At 36.9% G+C, this 17311-nt stretch overlaps 1 protein-coding gene across 3 annotated transcripts in view; it reads left to right on the top strand.

Moving 5' to 3' along the window:
• The window catches only part of Norpa (no receptor potential A), a 96348-nt gene that overhangs the window by 69304 nt on the left and 9733 nt on the right, over positions 1–17311 (top strand). For all 3 annotated transcript variants that reach the window (XM_064038591.1, XM_064038592.1, XM_064038593.1), the window contains 11 exons: positions 475–685; positions 2601–2859; positions 3294–3473; positions 3770–3923; positions 4295–4452; positions 4891–5097; positions 5543–5707; positions 6221–6425; positions 9933–10064; positions 13077–13257; positions 14259–14462. In XM_064038591.1, coding sequence (XP_063894661.1) covers positions 475–685; positions 2601–2859; positions 3294–3473; positions 3770–3923; positions 4295–4452; positions 4891–5097; positions 5543–5707; positions 6221–6425; positions 9933–10064; positions 13077–13257; positions 14259–14462 — 2056 coding nt within the window. The remainder of the gene's footprint in view (positions 1–474; positions 686–2600; positions 2860–3293; positions 3474–3769; positions 3924–4294; positions 4453–4890; positions 5098–5542; positions 5708–6220; positions 6426–9932; positions 10065–13076; positions 13258–14258; positions 14463–17311) is intronic.

Here is a 17311-nt window from a genome sequence, read left to right as displayed (position 1 = left end):
AATTTGCATTTTGGCAGCTCAACAGTAAATACTTTGCAAATTGATTTGAACTGCACTATTTTGGCAAGTTTATGGTAACAGTGAAAAGTTAAAAAGCACTCAACATACAATTGGTTCTTGAATAGTTTTGCAGATTTGCCAAAATGCAGAGCGATGCAATTTGTTTACGTTGCGACGATTTTTTTTTTTAAACATTGGGATGTATTTTCTTTAGTTCTTATAATAAACCAGATAATCAACATAATTATTTTATAGTACATAATACACCCATCAATGAATTTCTAAGACATCGGCTAAAAGGCCGTGCTAGCAAATGGGTCCGTAAAAACCTAGACTTTCTATGTTACCAAAAAAGACCAGAAGATATTTTAATGGTAGTTTTTAGGAATTCTATAATAGGCTATAGCATAAACCTATCAATTTAATGATTTTGTACATTTGTTTTTGCTAACAAACTCCTCACAAACCTTCCAGAATGCCTCACAAAAGACGGTCTCATCCGCTACCTGATGTCGGACGAGAACGCGCCCGTATTCCTGGACCGCCTGGACTTCTACATGGACATGGATCAGCCTCTAGCTCACTACTACATCAACTCTTCACATAATACGTACCTGTCGGGCAGACAGTTCGGTGGCAAGAGCTCCGTGGAGATGTATCGACAGGTTCTTTTGGCTGGATGCAGGTGAGACATTAAACTGATGAACTTTTTGAGTACTAATATCAAATGATTTTTGGACATGGTATAAGCTTACAAGTCAGGCAAGCTGGTTCCCTAATTTTCACTTGCGGCCGAGTCCCGTGGAAACTAATTGCCGTACCCAGATAGAATATAGCCTATGTCGACTGGGAATAGTGTGGCTGCCACAGTGTAAGAATTATTTTAGTCGGTTCAGTAGTTTTGGAGCCTTTAGTGTTCATGCAAACCAACAAACCACATCTTGATAGTATTAGTGTAGATTATCTTCAGAAATATTTTTAAATGGCAGCATTTTCACAACCAATTAACTCACAAATGTCACTCAATAAAAATAAGATCGTTACACGTTCAAGAAAATGGCGTTGACACTTTAAACTGTTCTGGAAGTTTCCAAAAGACTCAAACTTCGGACTCATCCGCGACAGCTTTACACTCGCACGATCTGAAGATCAACTTCTGAACTTAATTAGCGAATCGTCTGACCAGTGTAAGATGGTATTTTGAGGATATTTGAGACTTTAAAAAGTTGTAAAATATTACGAGACATTTTTTTAAATATACTAAACGACTTGTTTGTATTAGCAATATTTGTTCGCCTCGATAAATGGATAGCCCGTTTTGAGGACGAAAAAGCTAACACTGAATATTTTTCTTCATACGAACAGAACTAATCATATACATATATTCATTCTAAGAAAACGATATAATAAACATAATTTTCCAACAAACTGTTATACTACTAAAAACATTTTCAATTTAAGAGTTCAATACTCTTTATATTTTCTGAAATTCAAATAAGCCCCATCATAATAATAGTCGTACATTTTGAAATTCAAATAAGAAAATAAAAACATTCAATTTGCATTTGCATACCATTAGAAATTATTACTTTCTATTTCATATTCTAATACCTACTTGAATATTTTAAGAAATATGTACATTATTTTTCTTAAAATCCACGATTAATTGGTGATCAGAAGCCAAAAAGTCTGACAAACAGTCTTACGAAGGGGTATCGAGTTGCCCGGGTAACTGAGTTGAGGAGGTCAGATAGGCAGTCGCTACATGATAAAGTCGTCATCATCCTCAGAGCCTTTTTCCCAATTATATTGGGGTCGGCTTCCACTCTAACCGGATGTAGCTGAGTACCAGTGCTTTACAAGGAGCGACTGCCCTATCTGACCCCCTCAACCCAGTTACCCGGGCAACCCAATACCCCTTGGTTAGACTCGTGTCAGACTTATTGGCTTCTGACTAACCGTAACGTCTGCCAAGGATGTTCAATGACAGCCATCCTCGTCCATTTTAAATCTCCGTCCATTTCACAATTATTTATTGTTGGATTTCTAATTCTCCAATTCTTCAGGTCTCAAGTAAAACTGGTTTCGAGAAGCGATTCGTCCGCGTCTCCGAAATTAATCGCGTCTTATTAATTACAGAGTTACGAAGTTTGTTCAGTTGCTCCTAATCTCTCGTGATGCATTAATAATTGCTTTTCTCGCTTTGTTAAGGTGTCCTTTGGTTTTCAGATAGATTTTTCCTGTATTTGTTGAGAATTTCTTAGATATTAGTTTTGAAGTATTTTTGTGCTTTTCTTTCCTGTCGTACACTTGAGGAACTTACGCTTGTCCAAGTACTATAACGTTATTTTTTGTGTTTATTCTGAGTTGTTCTGCTGATTTTTATAGCTCTTTTAACTTTTAGTTCAATAAATTAATGGAAAACTTAAGTATCTACTTGCGCTATTTTAAGCAAGATTCAATATTCAATCTGATTTATGCCGAAGCTGAACAGAAAATAAGTATGCAAAATAACGAAAACAATAAACTTCAATGGCATTATTTAAGAAAATCAAATAATATCCAAATTGCACTCAAAAACTTCCTTAACTCCCTTCCAGATGCGTAGAACTTGACTGCTGGGACGGCAAGGGAGAGGACGAGGAGCCTATCATCACCCACGGCATGGCTATGTGTACCGACATCTTATTCAAAGACGTCATCTACGCCTTACGAGACACGGCCTTCGTGACGTCAGACTATCCCGTCATCCTGTCGTTTGAAAACCATTGCTGTAAGGCTCAGCAGTATAAACTGGCGAAGTACTGTGATGAGATTCTTGGTGATTTGCTGTTGAAGGAAGCTTTGCCGGAACACCCTGTGAGTATTATTGGTGAAGGGTTTTTTTGGGATGATATTGTGACTTTGGGGTGTGGGTGAAAGGACCATCCTTAAGGAACATTGACCGGTTAAGAAACTGTTGGCGATTTCTGGTCTTAGTACAGTGGACAAATTGACCATACCGGCAATCAGTGTAATTGAAGTTTTTTCAAAATAAAGAATTCGCCATGGAGTACTGTGTCATATTCGTATGCCCAAGTACATAATATTCATATATTTCGTTTATATAAATAACTAGTCGGTAAGCAGCCCTACAAACATGCAGGGGTCTCGAAAATCGATGTTTCGCTAAAAAATCTAATTTTTACTCCTGACAAATTCAAAACAACCAATTTAATAAAACCCTCTTCAAAATCAGCTACCCACTAAATACAACCCAACTTTTCCTACATGCAAAGTCACGCCAATTCCAGCTGGAACCAGGAGTTCCTCTGCCTCCACCCTCAGCCCTGAAGAGGAAGATCCTCATCAAGAACAAGCGGCTGAAGCCTGAGGTTGAGAAGCAGGAGTTGGAGCTGTTCCGTCAGGGCCAGTTCGTTATTGAGGATGAGGAGAAGGAAGATGCGTCGGCTGTCGCTATTTTGGATAAGAAGGTTGGTAGAATAAAGTTTAATGTAGTTGTTTTTGAAAAATAGGATTCAATCTTCAAGACGGTAATTAATGATCCCAGTCCGAAAGCGATGATGCACAGGACGAGCAATTGTGCAGACATAGGTGCACTCACAAGCGACATAAGCTTTCTCTCTGATTCATGAGTATATCAATCACCAACTTCCAGAGTCTGGGAGTCTGGGCGTGAGAGTTTGGGAAAATGTGTATGAGTGAGTCTTCAAAAGGTACAATGTGTTAAAAAATTTGTTAAATTAAATATTGCATTTTGTGTCTCCAGCCTGAAGAAATAGTGGCAGAAGCAGCATCAGCTGGTGACGACGCTCCTCCCCCGGTGGCATACACAGGCTCCACTACCAACGTGCATCCCTGGCTATCCTCCATGGTCAACTACGCGCAGCCCATCAAGTTCCAGGGCTTCGAGGAGGCTGACAGTGAGTATATGTGCTTGACCGTGAAGGCAAAGTCAAATCACTGGTGGAAGACAAGAAAATTAAATAAGATAACTTAGTTCATAGTTGCCCATACCAATAATACCTTACTATGTTTATTTAAAAAAATATTTAGATAAAAATATAAAACTCCTGGGTATCATCTGTCTCCTTGCAAAAAATCCAATCCAATATTCTATCTTAAACCAAAACAAAGTTCCATGTTGAGTGCATGCAAGTGAACGTTTTAAGTATTCATTGCAACTTACATAAAACTTCCTGTCAGTCATACTTTAATGGTTCGTTCCATGTAACTTACATAGGATTATTTTTATTATTTACAACCATGTTAAAATCAATCATCTCTCTTCCAGAAAAGAACATCTACCACAACATGTCCTCATTCGCGGAGACGACCGGCATGAACTACCTCAAGACACAAGCCATTGACTTCGTAAACTACAACAAGCGACAGATGTCCAGGATCTACCCCAAGGGTACCCGGGCTGATTCCTCCAATTACATGCCACAGGTATGACGAATAACTGAAATAAAATATTAGAAAAAAAAGGCGAAAAGACCCGCTGTGGGGAGCGTCAGAAAGTATAAGGGTTTTCATTCTTATTCTGCTGGGTGCTGCAGGTTTAATTAAACACCTAACCAGCGTTAAAAACGGTGGTGTAAGAAACTGCTCTGTGAAAGTTTTTAAAAATTCATACATACCGTTTTCACTAGTGGTCACGATCCATAGCTAATCTATAAGACCAATTACAATATTCCTTTTCGATTCAAGAGACTTGATGATAGACAAAAGCTATAAATAAAATATAGTCATGCAGATTGTATTATTAAAAATGCCTATATTGGGCACACACATTTCTTTTTTTCCTATTTGTGTTTTTGTCTTGTGCCACTAAATTGCTAACTTATAAAAGAGTGTGTTAACAAAAACCTATTTTTATCTCCCCAGGTATTCTGGAACGCCGGCTGCCAAATGGTGTCGCTAAACTTCCAAACGTCAGACCTCCCGATGCAGCTGAACCAGGGCAAGTTTGAGTACAACGGCAACTGCGGGTACCTGCTGAAGCCGGACTTCATGCGACGAGCGGACAGGAGCTTCGATCCGTTTGCAGATGCGCCGGTAGATGGCGTGATTGCTGCTCAGTGCTCTGTACAGGTGAGCTGTCATTTTAGCTACGTTTTAAAACATAGGCCCTAAGTTCTAGCGGCCAAAATAAAATGTAAACACCCTAAGAGTTTTTAGGAGTTAAAAATGGTTTTGGCTATAAGACTATGATCTTGAAAGATTGATCCAGAGCAAAATATAACGAAAGTGCTTTCAAATATTCTCGCTTTTCAGTTTAAGATGACGTTCTACTTGACGTTCCTATTTATTTTACTTATGGTATACGATGACGAGACGATTTATATACCTCTGCTTAATTTAAAGAAGAGAAATAAAATAAATAGCGAAATATTATGTATAGGACGACAGAAAATAGCCTTTTTTAAATCCTTGCAAAGCTTTATGGAAGAAATTCTAACAAAGATAAAATTAGACTAAATAGTTGATGATAAAATGAATGTAGGTACCACTTAAACCACAAATATCTTACCTACAGGTTATAGCCGGTCAGTTCTTATCAGACAAGAAGATCGGCACATACGTCGAGGTGGACATGTACGGTCTACCTTCAGACACCATCCGCAAGGAGTTCAGGACTCGCATGGTGCCGGCCAACGGGCTCAACCCTGTCTATAATGAGGAGCCGTTCTTGTTCAGAAAGGTCAGTTATTTATTATGATGTTGTTTGGGAGAAGCGAAAAGTTCCTTGTGAAAGTTTGTAAATAGGTTTTTAGTCACTAAGAAGGATGAGTAAGGTCCGAGTTCACTGACACGGTAATTTATGCTTTAAGTATTCGCCATGTCGTAAAGGCATGTTTTATTAGTAAAACTAGAGTTCGTAACTTCCGCATATTTACATGAAAAAAATAACAAACACTCATTGTTTCCTGTTTTATATTTGATTTAATCTGAAAAAATATTTAATTGTGAGGTGCGACATTTTATCCATTCGTATATCATTTGTTTGTATTTCAATCAACTATTTAATTATTAATTGTATCCATCATAATTGAATTATATTTGTACGCTGTTACTAACGGCAAAGCATGAAGGACATTGTATCTCTTTAACAGCTTGCATTATAACATATTTATAACTATGTATTTTGTTCTGTATACTCGTGTTTTATATATAAACTATCTTTATCTTTAACTTCTCTGATCTTTCCCACCAGGTCGTCCTCCCAGACTTGGCAGTCCTCCGTTTTGGTGTATACGACGAGAACGGCAAACTGCTCGGACAGCGTATCCTCCCGCTAGACGGGCTGCAGGCAGGGTACCGACACATCTCGCTCAGGACTGAGGCCAACTTCCCCATGTCGCTGCCCATGCTGTTCTGTAATATCGAGCTGAAGATCTACGTGCCTGATGGATTTGAAGGTAACATTACCCATTTGACATATGTTCACAAAATCGAAGATTCTTTTCTAGTAATCACCTCCCGTATGGAGAAATCGACAACAGCATCCAGGATATCAGGATTATTTTCATGTGTTAGGGGTCTAAGAACCCAAAGGCTATAGAAGAAACACAGATAAATTACACAAGGGAACAAGATTTTGGTTGTATAAAATATTACGACTAGTATTGTATATTTTTGGGCTGCTAATTTAAGATCTGAAGTCAGAATTTCTGTATCAGCTTTAGTTTTTGAGATATCAACAAATCGTGATTTTCAAAATTTTATAAACAAAAAACAGCAGAAGAACAAGAATTAAGCATCAAAAAACTTTCTTTTATAAGATTTTCTAGCTTGATTGGGTTCACTAGGGCTGTCTTTAATGCTGCAACAGTATTTCGCCATCATGTTGGCATTCCAATGACCCTGGGACCGCTTTTCCATAGTCTGAATATCTTGATGGAACCGTTCACCTTGTTCTTCACTGAGATCACATAGATTTTCAGGGAAATGGTCAAAATAGCTAAGGAGGAGGTATACCTTGATGCTCATATCACAACCAAGCTGTTGGAAATGCGACAACATCTGTTCAAAGTGCTTTGAATAAGCTTTCGTCCTTTTTGTTTGATAGAAAATTTTGTGCAATCCAAACGAATTCGTTTCAGGCATTTTTTTCGATATCGGTCATATAATTATGAAACTTCTCATCTTTCATCAATCACCTTATTTGTGGACCATCAGAAATTCCGGCTATTAGTTGCTCTATACTCAAATAATGGGACTTTTTAGATATGTATTGAGCATTTTTGTTCAGAGCTTTTACAAATTGTTTCATGAGCCCAAGTTTGATGTGCAAAGGTGGTAGCACCTTTACTATGGTAATGTAGTAGATAACAAGTTAGGGTAAATCCATTTGGACCGTTTTTAGGGTTCCGTAGCCAAAATGGCAAAAACGGAACCCTTATAGTTTCGTCATGTCCGTCTGTCCGTCTGTCCGTCTGTCCGTCTGTCCGTCTGTCCGTCTGTCACAGCCGATTTACTCGGAAACTATAAGTACTACAGTGATGAAATTTGATGGAAATATGTGTTGTATGAACCGCTACAAAAATATGACACTAAATAGTAAAAAAAAGAATTGGGGGTGGGGCCCCCCATACATGTAACTGAGGGATGAAATTTTTTTTTTCGATGTACATACCCGTGTGGGGTATCAATGGAAAGGTCTTTTAAAATGATATAAAGTTTTCTAAAAAACATTTTTCTTAAAGTGAACGGTTTTTGAGATATCAGCTCTCAAAGTCGTAAAAAGTATGTCCCCCCCCCTCTATTTTTATAACTACGGGGTATAAAATTCTAAAAAAAATAGAGGTGATGCATGCTAATTAACTCTTTCAACGATTTTTGGTTTGATCAAAGTATCTCTTATAGTTTTTGAGATAGGTTGATTTAACTGTAATTTACGGAACCCTTCGTGCACGAGTCCGACTCGCACTTGGCCGGTTTTTTTTGTTAATACCGTTCATATCAACCACGCAGAAAAACTACCTAATGATTCGAGGGTTCTCGCCAGATCATCGGTGTTTGTTACTTGAAATGGGGTATTTTATTATTTTTCCATAACCTTAAAGACTCGACGTATGTTTTACATACTATTTTTGACACCCAGTAGGTACCTGTCGCAAGTGTCCAAAGAAAATCCAAAGAACTCAAAGTACACCCGTTTGAAGAACTCCGACACGCTTAGTCTACAATCTTTAAATTTATATTCACCACAAATATTACAGAAATAGTTAGTATCATTTTCACAAGTATTTTGCAACATAGAAATAGTAAAAATTATATACTTTTTAAATAAAATGATCTGTTTTATGAAATTTAAGTGTAACTAGTTCGAAAATACGGTCAATAGCTGTATCTCAAAAACTAAAGCTGTTAGAAAAAAAATGTGGGTAGATTTGAAATCAGCGACCTCGAATTAGTAAACAAAAGTCATAAAATTTCATGCAACACAAGAAAAGTCTTATTTTGTTCCCTTGTGTTATCGTTAAGAGTCCCATCACCCATCCGTGTTGAGGCAGGGCTTAAAAAAGGGGCTTTGGTTAGTCTATTACCCACCCAAAACAATAATGTGAAAGACTGCCAAGTTCGATAATATGGGAATGCTTCGCCTATAAAAGAAGTGAGATCTGAATAAGTACCAAGTTCCATAGTTATATATACCTCAGTTCAAAATAGTTACTTTTTAATGATGCTACTTGGCAAGTTTTCACACACCTTGTTATAAACCTACTAAACGCAATGAATCAAATATTTAATTTTCTATTAAAACTTGCCAAGTAACATCATTAAAAAGTAACTATTTTGAACTGAGGTATATGTAACTATGGAACTTGGTACTTATTCAGATCTCACTTCTTTTATAGGCGAAGCATTCCCATATTATCGAACTTGGCAGTCTTTCACATTATTGTTTTGGGTGGGATTTCATTTATTTTTGTAAGGTTTATATTTTATTTTTTTCTTATGATTAAGTTAGTTAAGGAAATGTCTCATTTATACTATCTTTCAGATTTATGCTTCTTACAAAGAAATGAACTAGATTAACTAAATGGACTAGATTTACCAACTGACTGACATGACATGTTATCATATATTATGTTCGTGGATTAAAGTTACACATTCGTTATTTTCGAAACTGACGCACACTTGGTCGTTTTCAGATCAGATTGTTACTTTACTTTGACTTAATACAAACCTTAGTAACGAATTTCAGATCGGTACGACCATTCGAAGATATATTATATAAATATAGATAAAATTTCGTTTTAGTTCCTTAGGGGTATAAATTTACACCGGGTATAAAACACCTTCATTATTTTGAAACCGACTCACACTTGGCCATTTTCAGATTTTTCCCTTTACCTTGACAAAAAGACCTACCTCCATGCCAAATTTCAAGTCAATACGACCATTGGAAGTGGTCTAGGTTTTTGATGAGTGAGTCAGTCAGTCAGTCAGTCAGTCAGTGAGTGTATAGTAAAAATAGGGATTTTCTGACGTCAATATCTCAAGACCTACAATAGGTATATTAATGAAATTTTGTATTTTAGATAAGTGAGGGGGTCTCAACAGATACTAGAAATTTGGTATGCGTAAATAAAATAGATTTTGAGTTATAGGGGGGTCGAATTTGGCCCGAAATGGTTCGTGTAATATAACCCACGGCCGGTGTGTCGCTTTTTTTGCTCGAACTTGGCGGACACACTGCCGTGTGTCTAGATGCTACTATACGTATCTGATCCCTTTAAAAGTACGAAAGATAAGGCTGCAAAAGGAAGGGCATGTTGGGGATTGCGGGATTTTGTGAACCTCCCACTACCTCGACTGTGTGAACTGGTCTCTGTGTCAACTTTAAATCGGTCCGGTCGTCATGAGGGTGGTCTTTATTCCTGATTCCCATTAAATAATACTGAATTTCTTTTGCGCAGACTTCATGGCGGCCCTATCAGACCCTCGCGCGTTCATGGGCGCGGCTAAAGAGCGGAACGACAAGGTCAAGCAGATGGGCATCGAGGAAACCGGACCCGAGAAGAAGGTGCAGATCGAGGAGAAGAAAGAAGGTGAGGATTTTGTGCCTTGTGTGTATGGGTTTAGGGTTTATTTTAGGTTGTACGACGACTAAAAATGAGGACTAGCATTGCCACTTTAGGGTTTTGTACCTTATGAATAGGTTAAGGATTCATTTTAGGTTGTTGAAGTTTAGAATTTTGTAGTCCCTTATAAATCTATTTAGAGTTTTTTTACAATTAGTTGTACAATTTTGACTGTAAATGGAAATTAAAACAAGCCCTTTTGAAGCTATTGCATTATACCGTAAGTTTTAATCAGTGTGATAACGGATTTACAGTTTAAATAAGAAGTTTCTTATAAATAGGTATGGTAAACATCTACCTACGGATGTTTTTAATCTGTAGCCGAGTAATTTATATAACTCAATACCTACTGCAGAGTTCTCATCATTCAACAAAGATCTATTTAATGGTAAAGGCCTTCGGGAAATCGTTGTAGCCCAAAATTAAGATTTTACGATACGTTAAAAATAAGTTATTTATAAAAGTATTTTCTTAGTTTACTCGCAAGTAAACACATACATTTGTTTACTTTATCTAGATCCAAAAATATATTTCACTGACCGTGGTTTTGTTTGTCTGAGTAAGGCTAGAAAATAATAATTTGTTTACATAATATCTCAATACGTAATCAGTGTTAAAAATGTTCTGAGATATGTTGAAATAGCTAGTCACATTTGATCAAAATGTAATCTGAATTCATTGTGCCGATTTCAAATAATTTGAAAGTGACTTTTCAAAACCAATAAGTAATTATTTCAAAGAATAATATTTGACTTGTATGTATGATAAAGTAGCTGGGAAATAATTTGCAAACCTATACTGATTGGTTTTCCTTATCTCAATAAAAAACAGCAAACATCCAAGTACGGAGAAATAATCCTTCAAAGTCAAAATCGCAAAATAAACCAAAACTTCACAGCATCTGTAGTTCTCTCATGTATCTCATCTGAACACCGACAAACATTTCAATAGCAACAACAAACGAGAATTCAGTTGCCAGTACATTTCCCAGCCCAATCGACTGTCAGTTATAAATTGATGATTTTTACTGTACTAGTCTATTCGCTTGTGTTTAGATTCGCACTTAGAGCATTTAACTAATTGGAGGCGCCATGAAATGTGAAAATTTCTGCCAATTTAAGCGCGCGCCAATAATAAGGCTCAACATAAACGTACCTACTTTATTTCTAAAACTGCTGTTTACTTTAAAAATTTAACGTGAAAATTCATAGTAAGCATTAAGAGAACTGGTGTTTATGTTATTAGTGAAGTTAAGTAGTGTGAGGCTAAGTAGCGATAACTCAATAATGCTTTTTTTATTACATCGTTAAACACAAAAACAAAATCGACTTACTTATACTTGATGCACAATACATACCTACCTAACCTGCCTCAGAATCGTACCTTTAGTAGAAGGGAAAGAAGGCAACTTCGTGTCCAGTTAGTTCAATGATCTAAGATGTTCTCGCGATCTGCAACGGTCTACAAATAGCGTGGGTTCATAATTTCCGACCTGTATTTACGCAGCAGCTTACGATATAATCCGCGGTGTATGACATGCAACAGATATTTTGAGAATCATTCTGCTAAAATATTGTGTGGGGTAAATCATGAGCGGAAGCGGTTTTTAAAAGGACATTAAATCGTATAAACTGAAGTAGTTTTCTAAAAAAATAGATTTATGAAGTAACTGCAATAGCTTGGATCTTGCCTCGGCAAGAATTTATTTATATATTCTAACATAAACCTACTTAATGACGTATTTTTCTTATATATTTTTTAAATATTTCAACACATGTTCCACGACAATATTAATTGTAAAAGTATTCTCTACAAACAGTATTTGACAAAGTCGCTACGCTTATGCCTTACACCACACACCAAACGTTGTTATTATCTCGTATATTTCCCGCTAAAGATGATTCGTATCAGATATCACTCGACAAGAATCCGTGTTCGAGGCGGATGAGCTGTCTTTTTGTGCAGCCAAACCACTTGAAAATCGGGAAAATATTTACCATTTATGGCGTCCCGGTGGCTGTTCTCTTTAAGAAGATCAGCTAGCTGCAAATAACATAATATCTGACTCAGTCTCATAGCCGAATTGGACCGTAAACCCGCACCACTAGACAGATATCCGCATATTACCAGTACCGTTATATTTAACACTAGCCGTTTTCCCGCGGTTTCACCCGCGTCCCGTGGGAACTACTGCCCGCGCCGGGATAAAATATAGCCTATGTTACTCGCAGATAATATAGCTTTCTAATGGTGAAAGAATATTTAAAATCGGTCCAGTAGTTTTTGAGTTTATCCATTACAACCAAACAACAAACAAAGTTTTCCTCTTTATAATATTAGTATAGACTAGAATTCGACTTCAGAAAATCGCTCCGCTCATCGCCCACACCACACACCAAACAGCATTACCTCAAATATGCCCGCTACAGATGTTCCGCATCAGCTATGTTGCAAACCCGTCGAGTTCACTCAAGGAGCGTCCGTGTTCGCGCCGACATGAGCACTGTGTCATTCTGTTTAGGTAGAGAAGTGATTTTGTTTACTTATTTAGCGTTTTGTGTTTGTTGTGTGGTAATTGGAAAGCGGTGTTTAGTGGGCAGGTTGAAAGTGTGTTTTTACTAGTGGACCCTTTTAATGTACACCGTGAATTAGGAAGTTATTCAGATACTCGTACTTTAGGGACGTACGTTTTTGTAAATATACTTTTCATCATGCTTTCGAATGATTTTTTTTTTGTATAAAAATGCCACTACATTTTTTGTTTACAACCGGAACTTGTAAACAATATCTTTACATTATGATAAAAGATCAAATTTAATCTCGTTACTTTTTTTTGTATTTTTATGTAATTCAAACACATACTAGATACAGCAAAAATACTCCAATACGACATACCTCCACAACGTTATTTAGTACCTACCTATACAAATTTCATCAGTACCAAAAAACTTAAACCTTTTATTTTTCTATTTATTCTAGAACCTCCTCTAGTATTCGAACCCATAACGGTGGAATCCCTTCGCCAAGAGAAAGGCTTCGTGAAGACTGGCAGGAAACAGCAGAAGGAACTGGATGCCATGAGGAAACGCCACGCCAAGGAGAAGATGGCGTTGCAGAAGACCCAGTGTTCCGCGCTTGAGAAGATGATTAAGGGGAAAAAGTATGTATTCAAGAATTTTCTAACTAGCTGTTCCGTTAAAACTGAATCCCGTACCCAGATAAAATATAGGTAGCCTTTAATACCTGGGGATAATGTCGGTTTCCGTGGGTGAAATTTTTCAAATTGGGTCCGTGGTTTCGGTGTATTTAGGTTACAAACGATAAAAATCTTTTTATGATATCGATATTAGATCAAAAGTTGGTGTGAAAAAGTTGTGTAGGTTGTTTATTATTGTGAATACGCGATACATGCTAGAGAGGATACAACTGAAAACAGTTTAAGTTTCTGGAAATTTCCACTTCGTTATTCTTTTGATTTCGACGTTGGGTTGTAAAGTACAATATTCATATTCCTAATTCCATAATTTCTGTTAAGGCTCAAGAATGTACGAAATAAAAGTAGTAAAATTCCCGGCTCCCGTAGCGATGAATTCCGTCAGACAGCCTTGAGAAGTGTTGTGTTCTGTTCAGTGTTCATTTGACTTTATAAGTGCTTCTAAATGCAGACATTTGTAAATAAGGAGCAATGTTTACAACTGAAATAACTTTATTAAAGTCAGAATTGTCTGGGGGAATCTTACTGATTTTATCCGATGCGTATTTCCATGTTCTTTGTGCACCTGGCACATAATACGATATGGTTGATAATTCACATTTGGGTAAGTTCAGAAGAGAGTAAAAAGGGGGTATATATAGGGACACATGTATACAGACAGTGGTAGGATATAATCAAATCAAATCATCTTTATTTTCAGGCATCAATGGCCCATAAAAACTAGCATATATATTGATATACAAGATCTGTTAGTAAATAAAAACTTAATCTATGTGGATATAAGAGGTAGATAGGGGCTAAGAACATAAGAATTAAGCCTTTAAAGAAGATACAGGGGAAAATATACATAAGGAAGAAATTATTCTCCAAAAAAAACTGCGATATTCCTAGTCCCACTCAAAATAATTATAACAAAAAAATAAGACGTCATAATTTATCCCTTCCAGCAAGGACCAGTTAAGCAACGACGCAGCCTTCCGCAAGCTAGTTAGCGAGCAGGCCACCGCCTGGAGCGAGCTGGTCGCGAGGCAGAGGGTCGAGGAGTGGACCAGCGCCAGGAGCCGGCTGAACGAACAGCGGGACCTGCTGAAGAAGATGATGGAAGCCACCCAGTTGGCGCAGATGAAGCAGCTTGAGGGGAAACATGAGAGGTAAGGTTCCAATTAATATTGTTAGTTAGTGTAGTGACCAATGCAAGCCACCTAAAATGAAAACGCGACTGTTGATTGGTGTAGTCAAATATGGACACAGGTACACTCTCTATTCCCTCACTTTTATAATTCTCAGGACACCAATCCGACATTACCGCAAAGAGATTAGGGGTAGGACCGACATTTGCGTGTTCCCCCAAATTTCAAAAACCCGGGATGCTTTTAGAAAGTTTCTTATAAACTCGCAAAGGACTCGGGCCGGCCTGGGAACTCGAACTTGACACACCGGTACAGCACAGCAGTCGCGCTCTAGACCAACCGGTGCAATTATCTATATTCATAGGATAACTAGGCTGTGAGGAATCTAAGTAGTTACACAAAATCAGTACATTTAGCTAGGAGCATTCCAAACATAATTCTTAAGGCGGAACTATTTATTTCTGAACCATCAGCCTCAAAACATGTTAAACCGAATTTATTTCAGCTATTAACTCCTAACGCAAATAGTTGAACACTTTTCTTAGATTTATTTAGTATCATAAACATTTAAACTCCCAATAGATTTGCTATTGACGTCTGTAAACTTTAAGAGCGTGTACGCTCGGCGCGCGATGTCAACTTTAGGTAATTCAACGCAAAAAACCGCGCAGACTAGCGTCGCGGCTGTGTGCGTGCCTATCATACTTCACGTATAGTCACACAAACCATTTTGATCCTTTCGAGTGAAATTAGTGGAACAAAAAATATATTATTTAGTAAATAGTTAATAGCGGGAAAATAGTGTAAGTCTATGGATGTCTAAAATATAAAAGCATGAAAATAAGTCGTTAATACTTACACTCTTTTGCAAAAAAATCGGGCACCTATGAAAACCTTGGTTTTGAGGACTTTCTGTATATTACATACAATTTTCAACAGTACTAAATAGTCGACTGATGATTAATGACAATGTTAAGAGTTTCTGTATTTTAACCGATTTCAAAAAAAAGAAAGGAGGATGTTTCAATTAGATTATTTTGTGATTGTTCTCAATTTGATTGTTCTCGATTTCTCAAAGACGCCTGGACCGATTTGAAAAATTGATTGTTTATATGAATGGTCCCGTACATCCAGACCGAAAAATTGTGGTCAAATAACAACAATTGCCGGAAAGCCAAATATTCGTGAAGAGCTTGGGTTTACCATTGCAAATAAAGTTTTAAGTTATCTATCCTATATGCTTCAAAAGTTATTCGAGATCAAAAGTCAAAATTTGGGTACATCCAAAATGAAAAAAAAAAAAATTATAGCTCGATTGGTAACAGACATCTGCAATAAGTGATTTCTAGTCCGCCATATTGGATTTAGACTCGCGACACATTTTTTTTCGAGTAATTCATAGCAAGCCCTTTCATTTGATACCCATATCGTAGGAATGCATTAAAAACATTTTTTTCTCCATCTTGGGTATACCGCCATATTGGATATAGAATCATACATTGTCATTAAAACTGAACATTCAAACAAAATTTCAACTCAATCGATAAAAAAAAATATGGTTCAAAATTGAGCTTTAAATAAAATAGTAATGTATCAAGATTTGTTGGTCGCGCTTGAAATGTACTCTATTCTCGGTATCCACGGCAGAGGTTATTCACCCTACGCGATGTGACGGAGCGACACGTCCTCTCTCTGTGAAGCCTTGCGGCGGTCTGGTTCAGGGGTGACAATCTTAATAGTGGCAAACGAGAAAACGTATCATTATAGGTCTGCAAAATGAAGTGAGACAGTAAATACATTGAGGTCCTTACATGGAAGTGTCATTTTAATTTGGTAGTATTATAATGTAAGATATTAAAGAAACTGAAATATAGATGGCGTTATTTGTAATGACGATGATGCGCGATTGCGTAGTAGTTATGCTTAGGTGTGTAAGAGGGCGCTATCACATCTTTTATTGGTTCTACTCTTACCCTATCTTTTTTTTCAGCTAAAATAAAAAAATAAATAATAAAAATTTTGAGTTGCATATTGAAGCAATTACTAAAATTTAATGTTTATTATCAATTAGCCAGAAATAAAATAAAATTCAAGAATTTATTTTCTACTGGCAACATTAAATCCATTTTCTACATGCAACATTATGCAAAATTGTCAATCAAACAAATTTGGCTGCCGGTTTGCGCTGAAGTGCTTTTCGGTGTCTTGTTTGTTTTCCAGATTTTTTATCCCTATTAGTGCTTTATCCACCTAAGTCCGTTAAGTTGAGCCTCTGCTCCTTCGGCCGTGTCGATTTTGTGCTTGAGGTGATCGAAATCTTGTGAATTTTGTGCTTGAGATAGGACTCGTTGACCCGTTTTGTGATAATTAATATTTATCATGTCTAATAGAAAGTGTTGTGTTCCCGGATGTACAAATGGCTTAGGTAAGCATTTATCAACATCCTTAAAACAAATAGTCGTCATTTTGTCACGACTCCACTGAATTCTAACTTGTTACCCTTTTTCAGACACTACGGGGTATTTACATAAATTCCCTAATCCAGATAAGGATAGGCAGCTATTTAATACATGGGTCTTTCATATTGGTGGTGACATTTTGCAACTTGAAAATAACCATATTTTCAAATACCGCCGCGTCTGTAATGATCATTTCGAACCAAAATATTGGTGCCGGAATAACCGACTTGCCAAAGGAGCTGTACCTACAAAAAACATGCCAGGTTAGTTTTAGTAAAATACCCAAATTAAGGTACCTGTTTACCTTAAAGAGTACCTAAGTCTCAAATTTCTAGAGTTGATGTTAGAAAGAAATAAACAGTCATGTTATTTGAGTTTAAAGTAAACTTTCCAAATCACAAAATGAAAAGC

Source organism: Helicoverpa armigera, chromosome 16 (assembly GCF_030705265.1).
Source record: "Helicoverpa armigera isolate CAAS_96S chromosome 16, ASM3070526v1, whole genome shotgun sequence".
NCBI classification, from domain to species: Eukaryota; Metazoa; Arthropoda; class Insecta; order Lepidoptera; family Noctuidae; genus Helicoverpa; species Helicoverpa armigera.
The sequence above is the reverse complement of the archived record's forward strand: the minus strand, read 5'-3'. Positions and strand labels throughout refer to the sequence as shown.